Source organism: Nelumbo lutea, chromosome 5, assembly GCF_056320005.1.
Source record: "Nelumbo lutea isolate HS-2025 chromosome 5, American lotus-T2T, whole genome shotgun sequence".
Taxonomy (NCBI): Eukaryota; Viridiplantae; Streptophyta; class Magnoliopsida; order Proteales; family Nelumbonaceae; genus Nelumbo; species Nelumbo lutea.
This window is the reverse complement of record NC_142688.1, coordinates 24,347,184-24,360,830: the sequence shown is the minus strand read 5'-3', so window position 1 is coordinate 24,360,830 and position 13,647 is coordinate 24,347,184. Positions and strand designations below refer to the sequence as shown.

General features: G+C 42.8%; 1 protein-coding gene across 1 annotated transcript; it reads left to right on the top strand.

The window, feature by feature from the left end:
• Positions 1-6,767: 6,767 nt before the first annotated feature.
• Positions 6,768-12,868, top strand: LOC148851053 (putative B3 domain-containing protein At5g66980). The gene is made up of 4 exons (XM_088942875.1): positions 6,768-7,154; positions 8,256-8,685; positions 8,780-8,913; positions 12,079-12,868. The coding sequence occupies exons 1-4, from the start codon at positions 7,065-7,067 to the stop codon at positions 12,439-12,441; spliced, it is 1,017 nt and encodes a 338-aa protein (XP_088799001.1). The 5' UTR covers positions 6,768-7,064; the 3' UTR covers positions 12,442-12,868.
• Positions 12,869-13,647: the final 779 nt, after the last annotated feature.

Below are 13,647 nucleotides of genomic sequence, written 5' to 3'. Positions count from 1 at the left end.
TACACGGTTCTCACGTTGTTGTGACTTGTGCTGGCTAACCGGGACAGAGCGTCGGCCTCAGTGTTCTCCGACCTCGAGATTTTCCTGATGAAGTGTGACTGGAAGTTGAGCAGGGCCTCTTTTACTTTCGCCTAATATGCGATCATGGAGAGCTCGCGTGCTTCATACTCGCCCGTAACTTGGTTGACTATGAGCTGGGAATCGCTGTAGATGACCAAGTGCCTTTACCTTTCGCGCTAAGTTCAACCCAGCTATCAGTACTTCGTACTCTGCCTCGTTGTTGGATGTCGCGAACTCAAAGCGTAGTGCGTATTCTAATTTTGTGCCACCCGGGCCGCATAAGACTATTCCATCCCCGCTGCCTTGCTGGTTCGAGGAACCATCCACGTGAAGGATCCAGGGCTCCTCATCCCAGTTCGCGTTTCGCCTGACCAGGAGAGATGCCACACTGGCTGCTACTTCACGGGGTTCAGACTCTATTGGCTTGGGAGCTCTGGGTTCGCTCGAACTGGGGACATCGGGCTCGACCTGTAGGGCTTCATTGCTAAAAGTGCACTCGGCGATAAAATCTGCCAGAGCTTGGGCCTTAATTGCGGTCCGGGGTTTGTACTGGAGATCATACTCGCTGAGTTCGATGGCCCATTTCGTCAGCCTACCGAAGACCTCGGGCTTCAGCAAAACTTGTCTTAGGGGTTTGTCGGTTAAGACGACGACGGTGTGAGCTTGGAAGTACGGGCGGAGTTTCCGAGCTAACATCACTAGTGCGTAGGCAAATTTTTCTATCTGCGGGTACCTTGTTTCTGCTCCCTGCAGAATTTTACTAACATAATAGATGGGCCGTTGGACCCGATCTACTTGCTTTACTAATACCGAACTGATCACTTCGTCGCTCGTCGAGAGGTACAGTTCTAGGACTTCGCCCTCCTCGGGTCTGGCCAAGGTTGGTACGGTGGCGAGGTAAGTCTTTAGCTCGTCGAACGCGAGCTGGCAATCTCGGGTCCATTCGAACCCTTTGCCTTTGATTGCCTTGAAGAAAGGCAGGCAGCGGTCTGCCGACTTGGACATGAAGCGGCTCAAAGCGGCTATGCGGCCGTTTAGCCTTTGAACTTCTTTTACTTTCCGAGGTGGTCTCATATCAAGGATGGCCTTTATTTTGTTCGGGTTGGCCTCAATGCCGCGCCGGTTGACAATGTACCCTAGGAACTTACCCGAGGTGACACCGAATACACACTTGTTTGGGTTTAGTCTTATGTTATACTGACGCAGAATTTGGAAGACAGAATCCAAGTCCCTTATTAATTCTCGCAAAAACTGTGTTTTGACGACCATGTCATCTACATGACATTCGATTTTCGTTCCAATTAAAGGCCGAAAAAGTTTATTTACAAGTCTTTGAAAGGTCGCACCAGCATTCTTTAGCCCGAAGAGCATGACCTTGTAACAGTACAGACCGAACTCGGTAATGAAGCTGGTTTTTTCTTGGTCGGACTGGTCCATATTAATCTGGTTGTAGCCTGAGTAGGCGTCCAGGAAGCTTAGCAGCTCACGTACCGAGGTCGCATCCACGAGGCGGTCGATTCGGGGTAGGGGGAAGCTCGGTTCAGATCGGTGTAGTCGACGCACATGCGCCACTTGCCGTTGGCTTTTTTCACCAGCACTGGGTTGGCTACCCAGCTCGGGTAATGAACTTCCCTTATGAAGTCCGTTGCGAGGAGCTTTTCGACTTCGTCGTCGACTGCCCTCCAGTGCTCCGGGGCTAAGTTGCGTTTCTTCTGTCTAATGGGTCTGACTACAGGGTCAGTGTTAAGCTTGTGAGTTATGAGGCCAGGGTCAATACCAGGCATATCTGCCGCGGACCATGCAAAAGTATCTAAATTTTGGAGTAAGAAACTCACCAATTCAGTTCGCAAAGGCTCCTTGACGGAGGCGCCGATCTGTAGAGTTCGCGTCGAATCTGTAGCCGAGGTCGGGACTGCGACTGTTTCCTCAGTGGGTGAAGCTCGTTCCTCGCCCTGCTCTGCAGGTCACTCTAGTTCGAGATCGTCGGTTGCCTTGTTTTTTCCCTTTAGGGTGGCAACATAGCATTTGCGGGACTCGAGTTGGTCACCCCGCGCTACCCCCACACCGAAGTCCGTGGGGAACTTCATTGCCAGATAATAGGTGGAGACCACTGCACGTAGAATATGTGTAATTGGTCGCCCTATTATGGCGTTGTATGGGGAGGGGGTCGTGACCACCAGGAAATCGTGGTTGAGTCTTACCGTGCACGGCCATGTGCCGACTTCCACAGGTACTGTTATTTTTCCCAAGGGCCTGACTTCCTCTACGCTGAAGCCTACTAGAGGAGTGTGAGCGGGTTTCAAATCGCTTTTCTGCAACTGCAATTGGTTGAACGCCGATTTGAATAGTATGTCCACCGAACTACCTGAGTTGACCAGCACGCGCCGGACTTCAAAGTCGTTGATCCTTAGCTTTATGATGAGCGCGTCGTCGTGGGGGTAGTGAACATCTCGCACGTCGTCTTCTGTAAAAAAGATCGGTTCTTCCTTCTTCGGCCTCTTGGGAGGGTTCTGCTCCTCTCGGGCTACTTCGCGAACTGACGTCCTTGCTGCCGCCGAAGTGCATCCTGCCACCACCGAACCACCCACTATCACGTGGATGGTTCCCCGGACTGGCCTTTCTTCTGGGGGAGGTTGCTGCAAGACTTCGGCCGGTCTGTTGCTTGGCTTGGGGACATCCTTCCCGTGTTCCCCTTGCCGACCTGCTTTATTACTATTGTCATAGTGTACAAAATTTCTTAAGTACCTGCGACAGATGAGTCCTTCTATCTCGTCGCGGAGATTATTACATTGCTCGGTGCTATGATCGTGATCTTTATGAAAACTACAATATAAATTTTTGTTCCTCTCGTTGGGGTTGCTCTTCAGGCGAGGCGGCCACTTTACGTAAGGCGCGTCCTTGATCGTCATCAGAATCTCGGTCCGCCTTGCGTTCAATGGCGTGTAATCCATCCGAACTGCTAAGGGAGCTCGGGACGGCTGGCTCGGCTTTGCCTCTCGGTTATGGCCTCTTCTGCCGCCGGGGTTGGAGGGCTGCTCGCCCTCTCTTTTTCATTTTTCAACCCCGCCTTCGATTCTCTGGTTGATCTCTTCCTCTGTTCTCATAAACTTGTCTGTGAGCTTGAGGAAGTCGGCCACGGTTGCTGGTTGGCTGGCCACCATGTGCCATTTGAACTCTTTGTGCATCACCCCTCTTTTGGCCGCGACGAGCTGTACCGCGGGGTCTAACCGAGGGATCTGCAAACATGCTTCATTAAACCGTTTGATGTAGCTCCGGATGGGTTCTCCCTCTCTTTGGATTACCTCAAAGATACTTTCCTCGGTTTTGGGACACCTTTTACTGGTGACAAAATGCTCAGTGAAGATCTGCACGAACTGGGGCCAGCTTTTTATTGACCCGGAAGCTAGGTTCCGGTACCAGGTGCGGACCACCCCTCTGAAGTAGGTGGTGAAGGCCACGCACATGCACGACTCGCTTGCCCTAGCGAGGTGCATTTGCGACTGAAACGCGTCGACGTGGTCATTGGGGTCGAAGGACCCATCATACTCGTCCAGAGAAGGGAGTTTGAAATCTCTAGGCAAGGGGACTGCCAAAAGTTCTGCTGAAAGGAGGGAAGGAACTGAGAGATTGGGAACGGTTTTTACCTCGCCCGAGCTCGTTTCTTCCTTGCCTCTAAGCTCGGGTAGCACGCGAGTAGCAGTTCGGCGACTTCGCCGGTGCCTTCTTTGAGTGGGCCTGGTGCTGGCACTGCTTTCCTCCGTGTTGCTGAGCTCAATGGGCCCGGGTTGCTGGCATGCTCCTAAGGCGCTGAAGCGGTTCTCCGTGAGTGGGAACTCGGGCTTGGAGCACCGAGGTGACTTTGTTGGCGAGGTTCTTGACCCACCCGCGGGCTGCGAGGCAGGGGTGATCTTTCTTTGCTTTCGGCCCGGGGATGAGGCCTGACTGTTAGGGGGGTTTGCGGTCGGGAAGTCTCTCCTTGGTGAGGTCGTCCACTTTGGGGGGAGGCCTTGACCGGCTTTGAAACAGGGTGTCGGGGGGGAAGCGGCTAGTTCAAGGGTAGTTGAGGGAATTGTTGTTGATAATGGTGTTGGGAGAGGTGGTGCAACACCTGGTGTTGCTGGAGTTGGTGCTGCTGGAACTGCTGCATTTGGGCCTGCATTGCATCAGATCATTTATCTGGTTTTGGTGGGCTGCCAGTGGGACAGCAGTTGGTTCCGCGAAGTTCGTTTTGATGGGTAGTGGGAGAGGTGCCACCGCGTGTGGCACATTCAAGCTTGGGATCCCATCCACTGAAAGGGGGATGGTGAACTGCCCAATGCACACCGCCGGAGCATGAAGTTGCTCTCCGGTAGTGGCTGTTTCGGTTCCACGTCCGGCACTGATGGAGGAGGCCATTTCAGTGTTGGAGTGGGTGTTGGAGTTTTTGAAAGGAGGGTAGGTATAAGAGATTTAGAGGGAGGCTTTTAGAAGCTATTTCCCATAGACGGCGCCAATTGATGGAGCGCAATCCGGCCGGTCTTAGCTGTCAACGAACTCGCCTCTGAGCTGGAGCGTCGGGGAGCCTGAAATGGGAAAGAAGAGAGCTCCGGGGGGAATTCGGTGTGATAACTCCAAAGCTCAAATTAGTAATCTCTCAAAGGCAGAGTGTAGACCAGATAGCGCAAAGTTCACATACCTTGTTTGTTGGGGGCAGGGGGTTCTTATAATCACTTCGCACACTCGCTCCGAGGCCCTTGTCAGGTCGAGTATGATTACTCTTGCATCCGTCAATTCGGCCGTCGTCCTTTCTGCTGGGACAGAACCGCCATTGCCTAACCGTCTCTCTAACTGGAGATGGCGGTGTCAGGTGGCAGTGGCAGGTGGCCATTTTAGAATGCGGCCGTCAAGCGTCAGATCCCAAGTCAGTCGGGTGCGGCGCCCTCGGGTATGGACTTCCTCAATGTCAGGCATGGTACGACTTGTTTGGTTTTGGTGCCCAGAAGGTGATGCGGAGTGGTGAACGATGTGAAGTCTTGAGTTCGGAGGTATGTATAAGGCGAGCCAGTTCGGTGAGGTGTATCCCGAACTGCTACAAGGTTGGCCAGTTCGACGAGGTGTATCCTGAAATATTACAAGGTTGGCCAGTTCGGCGTGTATCCCGAACTGTTTACCAGGTTGGCCAGTTCGGCGAGGTGTATCCTGAACTGTTACAAGGTCGGCCAGTTCGGCGAGGTGTATTCCGAACTGTTACAAGATCGGCCAGTTCGGCGAGGTGTATCCCGAACTGTTACAAGGTAGGCCAGCTCGGATTACTTTCTAGTTTGGGGCCAAGGGTGAGTTCGGGCCCCTAGTAGAGAGTTCGGTCCGCTGGTGTCCCCTTGGTGTTCACGCTTTAGGCTTGCTTTTGTGCCGAGCTGTTGTCTTTGCCACGTGTCGCATAACTGTGAGGTCGGGCCAAATCTTCCTTCATCAGAAACCAAATAGTTTCAGTTTATTTTTTATTCCATTTCGTTCGCAGGGGCTCCCCCGCTAGTTTGTTAATTATACGAACAAGCTTAGATGCTCGTCATGGCCCAACCAAGACCCGGCCCAGGCAGCCCTAAAGGGCGTTAATAACATGTGAAAAACTAAAAACCTAGTCTGACTCGGGCCTTGGTCTATTAGAAGTCGCCAACCATATTGTTACATGCCATCGTTAAGGCAGTGTTTGGAATTATGGGTGTTTATCGAATAAATATTGTCACATAGGCGTCATTTCAGTATTTTCCTCATTATTCCATATGTATAGAAACTTGCAAAAGCGGGTCTTATTTATATGAATACTTACTATTGGGGGAAACTTCATTTTATCACTTTCTCTAAATAGGTTGTGCTGCTGATGTGGTGCTTAATGATGTCTAAGTGTTAATAAGTGGATTTATTATTGCTTTTCTTGGATATCAAGTATAAATGTTTAGACTGTGTTTGAAATCAATGTAAAATGTTATCAATAATCAATGTAAAACTGAACCATAAAAGTGACCAAAGGGAGAATGACAGTTTTGCCCAGTGTTAGAGTTTGTAAGCTTATTGTACTGTTGGGGTAGACCCAAAATACTGTTGGGGCAGGTGCTAGCTTGGAATTGATGCTAATTCACAAAGAGTATTAATGCATAGAATGCAAGTTGTTGATATTTTATAAAAATCAGAAATATGTACTGAGCATGTCTGTACTTTACCATAAAATCGATGTAGTATTTATATAATAAAATCAATATAGTATTTACATCGATAAATGTAAATCTTTACGTTTAATGGGTTTCACTCCGATTACACTCTCCTTCCAAGCATCGATAAATGTAAGACTTTACGTTTAATAGGCTTTACTTAGATTATACTCTCCTTTCAAACATGGAAAAAATCAAAGTTTACACCGTTCTTGATTTATATAATCAGATTGGAAATTCCTATTAATTCCCGTTCCATCTCCCCCTCCCAAAACAATCAACATGGGGTCGGAGAAGTTGGGTCCCAAAAAATTGCCATCCCTACCACCGAGGCACCTAGCATCGAGCGTAACGCGGTATGCCCTTTGGGGGGCATGCAGATATGTCGTAACATTGTGTGGTGAGACCTAATTTTGTAATGTAAGTGCTTCTATGCTTAACCGTTGGATCCATGGAACGAAGCCCGAGATTTATAGATCAATCTGGTAGACGTGATATCCCTGGGATTAATGTCATTTTATTATGCTTTTTTTCTTGGAGGGAATTGGACCAATTGGTCAATGGTAAAGACCTTCTGTCAAGTGTCACAGGTTTACCAGTCTAATTTTAACATTTTCTTGGCTAATGGTTTGTAACTTGATGTCTACTTCCCAAATTGCTAACACCTCTAGCTCTAAGCTACACTCTGTCCAGTACCCACTCCCACCAACACTGACTGACTCCCTCCTGGGCAATTCGTCCACACAAACCCTACTCTTCCGGTCTCACGCTTTCTTTGGTGTCTCTGTTTCACAGTCTATTGGAGAAAGAAACTAGAAAATGGTGAAAACTAGCAAGCGAAAAATCTCTTCCCTTGAGAGACCTCAATTCTTCAAGATATTTTACCCTTCCCGCAGCTCTGATAAACTGGTAATCATATACTATTCAAAACAATCCTCCTTTTCTCTGTAATTTTATTGGGGTTCTATGTTTTCCGCCACCTCTGAATGATTTCTTTGCCTTTTTCTTTTTCTCAATCAACTAGTTCGAAGAGCCTTACTATTTTATTCATGGTCTATCCTTCATTTATAGGTAGATAGATGGATTCAATAGCAACTTCCCTTTGCGGTTATTTTGAATGGGATTTTGAAAGAAACAATGATGTTATGTTTTAATAGGTTGATCATAGGAATTATCTTATGGTGGGACATTGAATGCAAAATTATCAAGGGCATTCTCCACTAACCATTTGAGTTAATCCTTGGTGTGAGGATTTTGGCTTCAGTAATGGGCTCACGGTCATGGTTTTCTTCCTTGATCTCCACGTTCTGTCACCAACGTAGTAAACTTTCTTGGTTAACAAGAAATGATATTTCACGCTTTCCTGCAGGGGACATGTAAAAGAATAAAGATCATCATGCTACCAGTAGTGCTGCTCTATTGGCCATTCCTAAACTATTCTCTGTTTACTGCACTAATCACTATATATATTGGTCTTCATAGAAAATAATATGATTTGCACTTTTTTTGAGCTGCGATTGGATTTACACTTTTTTTAGTCGAAAAATAGATATCAAAAGAGAGGACACAGAAATAGATGATATATATGCTATTCCTTATTCTACACAGTTAGGTCCTCTTTCGATGCAATGGAAAATGAAACTATTTTAATTCAGTTCCGTATAGCATTTCAACCCACACCATAGTCAACAGAAGTGGATTCATTTCAGGCTGTTAAGAAAACTGAGAAGGCATTCATTCAGGGAAAATTCATCTGACCTCATTCCAATATTTTGTTTGTGAAAAAATGGATCCACTTTTTGATGGTTGGCTTGTGCTCCCAATCCCAAAGCTTCTACCTTTTAAATAATGGTGTGTATATGATGATCGTCACAGCAGATGATGCAATATGCACTATATGTAAAAGTAAAGAAAGAAACATAGTATGGAATTGGGTAGCACATAATTTTCTTCATTGTATTCTTGTTTTAATCTTTTTTGAAATAAGCTCGGCTAGTTTGTATACTGCAGTGCATACCACCTGCCTTTATTGAGCACTTCAATGGAGTGGTTCCGAACTGGACCATCCTTAAAAATCCTACTGGGAAGACCTGGTCTGTGGAGTTGCAACAAATTGAAAATGATATTTTCTTCCAGAATGGTTGGCAGGGTTTTGTAAAACATCATTCATTGGAACTTGGAGATTTTTTGGTCTTCAGATATGATGGTAATTCTGTATTTGATGTTAAAATATTTGGTAGAAGTGGTTGCGAAAAGAATGAAAGTTTATATTGTAAAAGTGGCTGTGAGGAGAATGAACCATTAGATTATAGGAAACACAGGGAGCCTTCATTTGTAAACATAAAGGAAGAATCAGATGCAAGGGGACGATTTAACAAGAAAACCCAGGTTAAACAAACTTATTCTGAAAGGATCCATGAAATGAGTGGGGAAACGAAGTGTAAGTTTTTATATCATGTTTATCTCCTTAACATTCCACCACTTTCTCTTAATTTTTCTTTAGCAACAGTTAAGTAGAGGCTTACATGTTGTAGATGGATCTACTAAATCAAAAAGGAGTTCTTCAGCCAATGCTGCAGAAGACAGGTTGATTGAAACTGCTCGATTTTTTAAACCCAAGAATCCGCATTTTACAGTGTATGTTAAACGGAGTATGCCATACACCGTGGTGAGTCTTTTAACTTCTATTCCGATGCTATATTTTATATTTTTACATTTGACATTTTATCTTCTTTCTGAAACTCCTGTCTATTGTGCATAGAAGAAAGCTCTCATAAGGTGTTAGCATTCTTTTGTTGATAAGGTCCCTTTAACAAGTAATTTTCTGCTTTTCTGCTGTTATTACTAGCAATCATGATACTAACAGAAGCTTGTCCCTTGGGATATTTGTTGAATGAGAGAGGATGCTGAATGGAAACAGAACATCTATGGGGTTGGGGGACTAGAAAATGGATAGGTGAACTGGTGAAGGAAGATGATGGATTTGAAAATGGATATGCAGCAGTCTTTGGATGCTGATTTGTGGTGTCTTCATGCATGTCCCTCCATAATGTTGTCTTTGTTAAGGAAGTTGTCAAATGGCCCCATGACAAGTCGGGTGAGTTATAAGAGGATGACTTATGTATGGGGATATTCCATTTAGGATATAAAGGGCAGCCCAGTGCATGAGGCTCCTGCCAATGCAGGGTCTGGGGAGGGATGTATGTATGCAGCCTGACCCCTGCACATACAGGGAGGCTGCTTCCAAGATTTGAACTCTGGTCACCCAGGTCGCAATTGAGCAACCCAACCGTTGCACCAAGTCAATTCCATGTTAAAAGGATTTTCTCTCCTTAATTTGACTTGAACTTTGGTTTTTTACCTAACTATTTTGATCTTATTTCTATCTATTTGACAATTTATACATGAGTTGATCATTAATTTTTCCTCTGAAGTATTGCTTGCCATAACTTCAAAATGTAGTTGCAAACTGTTCTGTCCTGAAGTGGAAACATATTTTCAAATTATGTTAAAGAATTTTTTAAAATTTAAAGGTTCCTGGATTGAATTCTAAACCATCTCTTTTTAGGAGGAGATTGTTTGTGACCAAATGCAAGGTGTGTTTTTTGTTCTGGAAGGCAAGTATTTTTAACCAACATCCTCTGATTCCATAGAAAGGAGTATAAAGGTTTTTTCTTTACCATCAAGCTGAGTGGGGTTTGCTTCTCAGCTAGAATCAGGGATGTGTCAAGGGTTCAAATTCCATATATTAAATGAAATGAGTGTACTAGAATATACAGTATATGAAGTCCAATGATATTCCTTGAAAGTTTTGATGATGAGAAATAGGTTTCTATTTTTGCCTATCTCCTGAAGACATGGTTTCTTCTAATGGATAGTAGATTCTCAATGACATGTTGGCGGTTAGAAAGCTTATTGAAAATTAAGTTGGATTTTGGAGTAGCCCATGATGAGGTGTATGGGAATGGTCGGAGCATATGCTTGTCCAGTTCAATTTTGATCTGAAATGAGGGTTGAATTATGCAGCATCTTTTCTTATTGATGGCTCTCCAGAGGAGTTTTCAAGGAGTTAGTCCAGCATCTCCAGATTTGATGGTTTCATACCATTTCTTTGCATCACACTGGCAGAGGCTCTAGTGAAGTGGCAATAGAGAGGTGAAGGATTGAATGTTAGAAGGCTTTCTGTTGGGGGTGAACATGGTTTTCCTTCTTAATAGCAATTCAGATACTTTATATGCAAGCCTTGCTGTTTGAAGGGGTTTTGAGGATACTTATAAATCTTAACAATGGTGAACTGTTTATATGGGGGTATGGACAGAGAATATTATGGATCTTTATGTCATAGTTGTCAAGGTGATGCCTAGGTGATAAGGTGCCCATGGATGGTCACCTTGTTTAATCACTTACCTATTTTGTACATGCCACTGTGAAACACTTTTATTTCTTTGTTTTTTGATATTATAATAATTAAATAGATATTATTAAATTAAAATATTCATTTTGTGGGTTTATATATTAGTTTCTTTTTATTATTTTCTTATTTTTTAGGGCTGAATCAACACACATGTTGACTATGTTGTCTTGAATCCTCAAACTTCAAAACCTGAACCAATAAGCAGGGGAGAACTTATAATTCTCTCCAATCAAGAGTTAAGGCAGTCTTTATCTTTATCAACATCGTCAATATTGTTTGATTTTCTATGTTTTAATATGAAGCTTATACTTTTTTATGAAGTTTATGAATAATTATCAATAAAAGATGGTTGCTGGTTGCTATGGAACCTAGGGAATTACCCTAGGATTCATGGTTTCTATATACAAAATTCTATCATCTAGGTAATGCCTAGGTGACAAGGCACCCCCCCCCCCCCTCCATGCTTTAATACCTTGAAAACTATGCTCTATGTTGCATTTTATTTAGGAAACTTCCTGCATCCTACTGGGCTTTAAAGAAAAGCTTCTATTGGGGTCTTTTCACCAGAGTAATTTTTGCAGGGTGGGGGCAAACTGGGGTTACTTTCATTGAAGGTATGGTTTGATATCTTGCCATTTATTTTTCTTTCTTATCTCTATTCCTACACATAGCTCCAGGGGCATGTAGTGCCTGGATTTTTGCATTGCGAGTTGTGAAAGTTTATGAATGAAGTTCTTGGTATATGGCTGTTGAAGTTTAGACAAAAGAACACAGCTTGTGGTGGAGAGTTATAAATGCCAAGTATAGTTGCCTTAATTTATTTCTTATGATACCCAACTACCTTTAGAAAGATGCCATCTTGGACATCCAGTTTTAGTTGACATTTTACATCTGAAACCTTCTTCAGCCATGTCTCTGCCGAATCTGGATAACATAGGTTGTTTCTGGAGAAGTAATTTCGTCACCAAATTATGAGATGAATTTATAGTGTAGCCGTTCCTAGGGTTGCTGAAGTACCATTATGAGGGTATCTGATTTTATGTTGGGAAATGTTGGAAATAATATTTTCAATGGTAGAGACAAAGATTCATGAATCTGAGGTAGGTTTTGTTGGCTATATGATACAACCCTTTCTATGTTGTAGATTGAACCAAAACATTTCTCCCTTCTTCAGAATCCATGGTACACCTGCAACTATAGTCATTATTTAGCACTATTTCCTGCATTACTAATTTGAAAGTGCTGCCATATGAATGTTTTCCTGTTCCTCAATTTTGATGATGATTGTTTACAAGATTAAAATATATCGGCCTGTAAAAGTTAACCAATAATCTTCTCTTTCAAATTTTGTCATTATACTGCAGAGGTAGACATTGAACTTCGTTCTCATATGTATAATGCCTTGACTGCTGGCTGCAGATTGTTCCAAAAGAAATGGTAATAATAAATCTTCTTGACATAAAGCCTCATGTGGTCCTTTATGATCTGTATGGGAAGTCATGGCCTGTAAAAGTCTCTTTCTGGAAGGATGGCCGAGCTACGTTTTCTACAGGGTGGTCAGCTTTCTGGAGGGAAAGCAACCTGCGAAAGAATGACAAGTGCATTTTTGAATTTACAGGACAGAGAGGCAGAAAAGGAAGTATTGTGCGGATATATATTATCCGATCTGGGCTAGGGACTTCAAAAATGGATAGTACCAAGAGCCAAGATCTAAGAAGTGAGGATGATCATGTAGGAACTGAACAATTTAAAGCGAAGAAGCAATATATCAGTTCTTTTTAACACAAGGACCACTTGACTATGTGGGGGTGTGTTCCCTTGGTCCTTACTGGTGGTAGAGGGAATACTGTGGTTGGAGGTAAATAATTTGGTATTGCGTCTAGGGTGTCAAAGCTGATTCTAATGCAGTTGGAGATGTAAGTGTTGAGCTGAAGCTAAAAGCTTATTTATGTCTAGATTAAGTTCAATGATAAGAGAATGATTCAAAGCTAAAAGCTCAAGCTTAGATTGTACTTCGACGTTGTAACAGGTAGCTGCGTTATTTGCTTGTTGCTGCACGATATAGTTCTTATGGCCATGAAAATTCCTTTATGAGGTGCCATTTGTAACTAAGGCTGTGCTTGGTTGCAATGCAAACAAATTTGTACTGATGCAAAACTATGGCAGTGCAAATGATTTGAGTGTAAATTTTGACCTATTTTCTTTCAAATTTTAGCTTATTTTGTTTGATTGCAGTACAAATGGAGTAAATTAAGACATGAGGCAGAATAAAGTAAAACCCAAAACAAAGTTAATCCAAAATTTGCATAATTTGATTTGCACTCTCATGCATTTGTACTAGTGCAAATAAAATTGCACTGCAACCAAACGCAACAATCACAATTTGGTTATTTGAATTCTATATATATATGTCGCACTCGCACATATTGGAAATATTGGGTGTTTATTCTTTTGAATAATACGCATTGCTAACTTGGGGTGCGTTATACATCATGATTTTTTTGTTTTCATTTGTTTTTGAAATTACATCAGCAGAAAAAAAAAACAAAATATGTTGATTGTTTTTTCAATAGAAAATAAGGTTCTGTTAAAAAAACAATACATGTTTTTTAACCATCAAAATAATTGCTTTAAAATAAAAAAAAAAAATTGTAGTGTAAAAATTATATGATTTATAAAACATGACTCATAAAATAATTACATGAAAATATGTTTTTGAAACTAGACACTAAAAATTCAAGAGCATGTTTGGGTTTTACTTTTGAAAACAAAAGGCACATATACAGCTAGAATATGATTTTTATGTTTTTGTCTTGAAAAGCAATCTGATTTTAAATTAGATGGTTTTGATTTGTTTTTAAAACCAGCAATAAGAAAAACAATTCATATCGTAGGACATGGACACCCTTTTGGTATTTTCTCTAATCCACCATTTTTTTGAAATTTCAATAAGAAGGATTTGATAGTAGAAATGTTAACCTGTGTTTT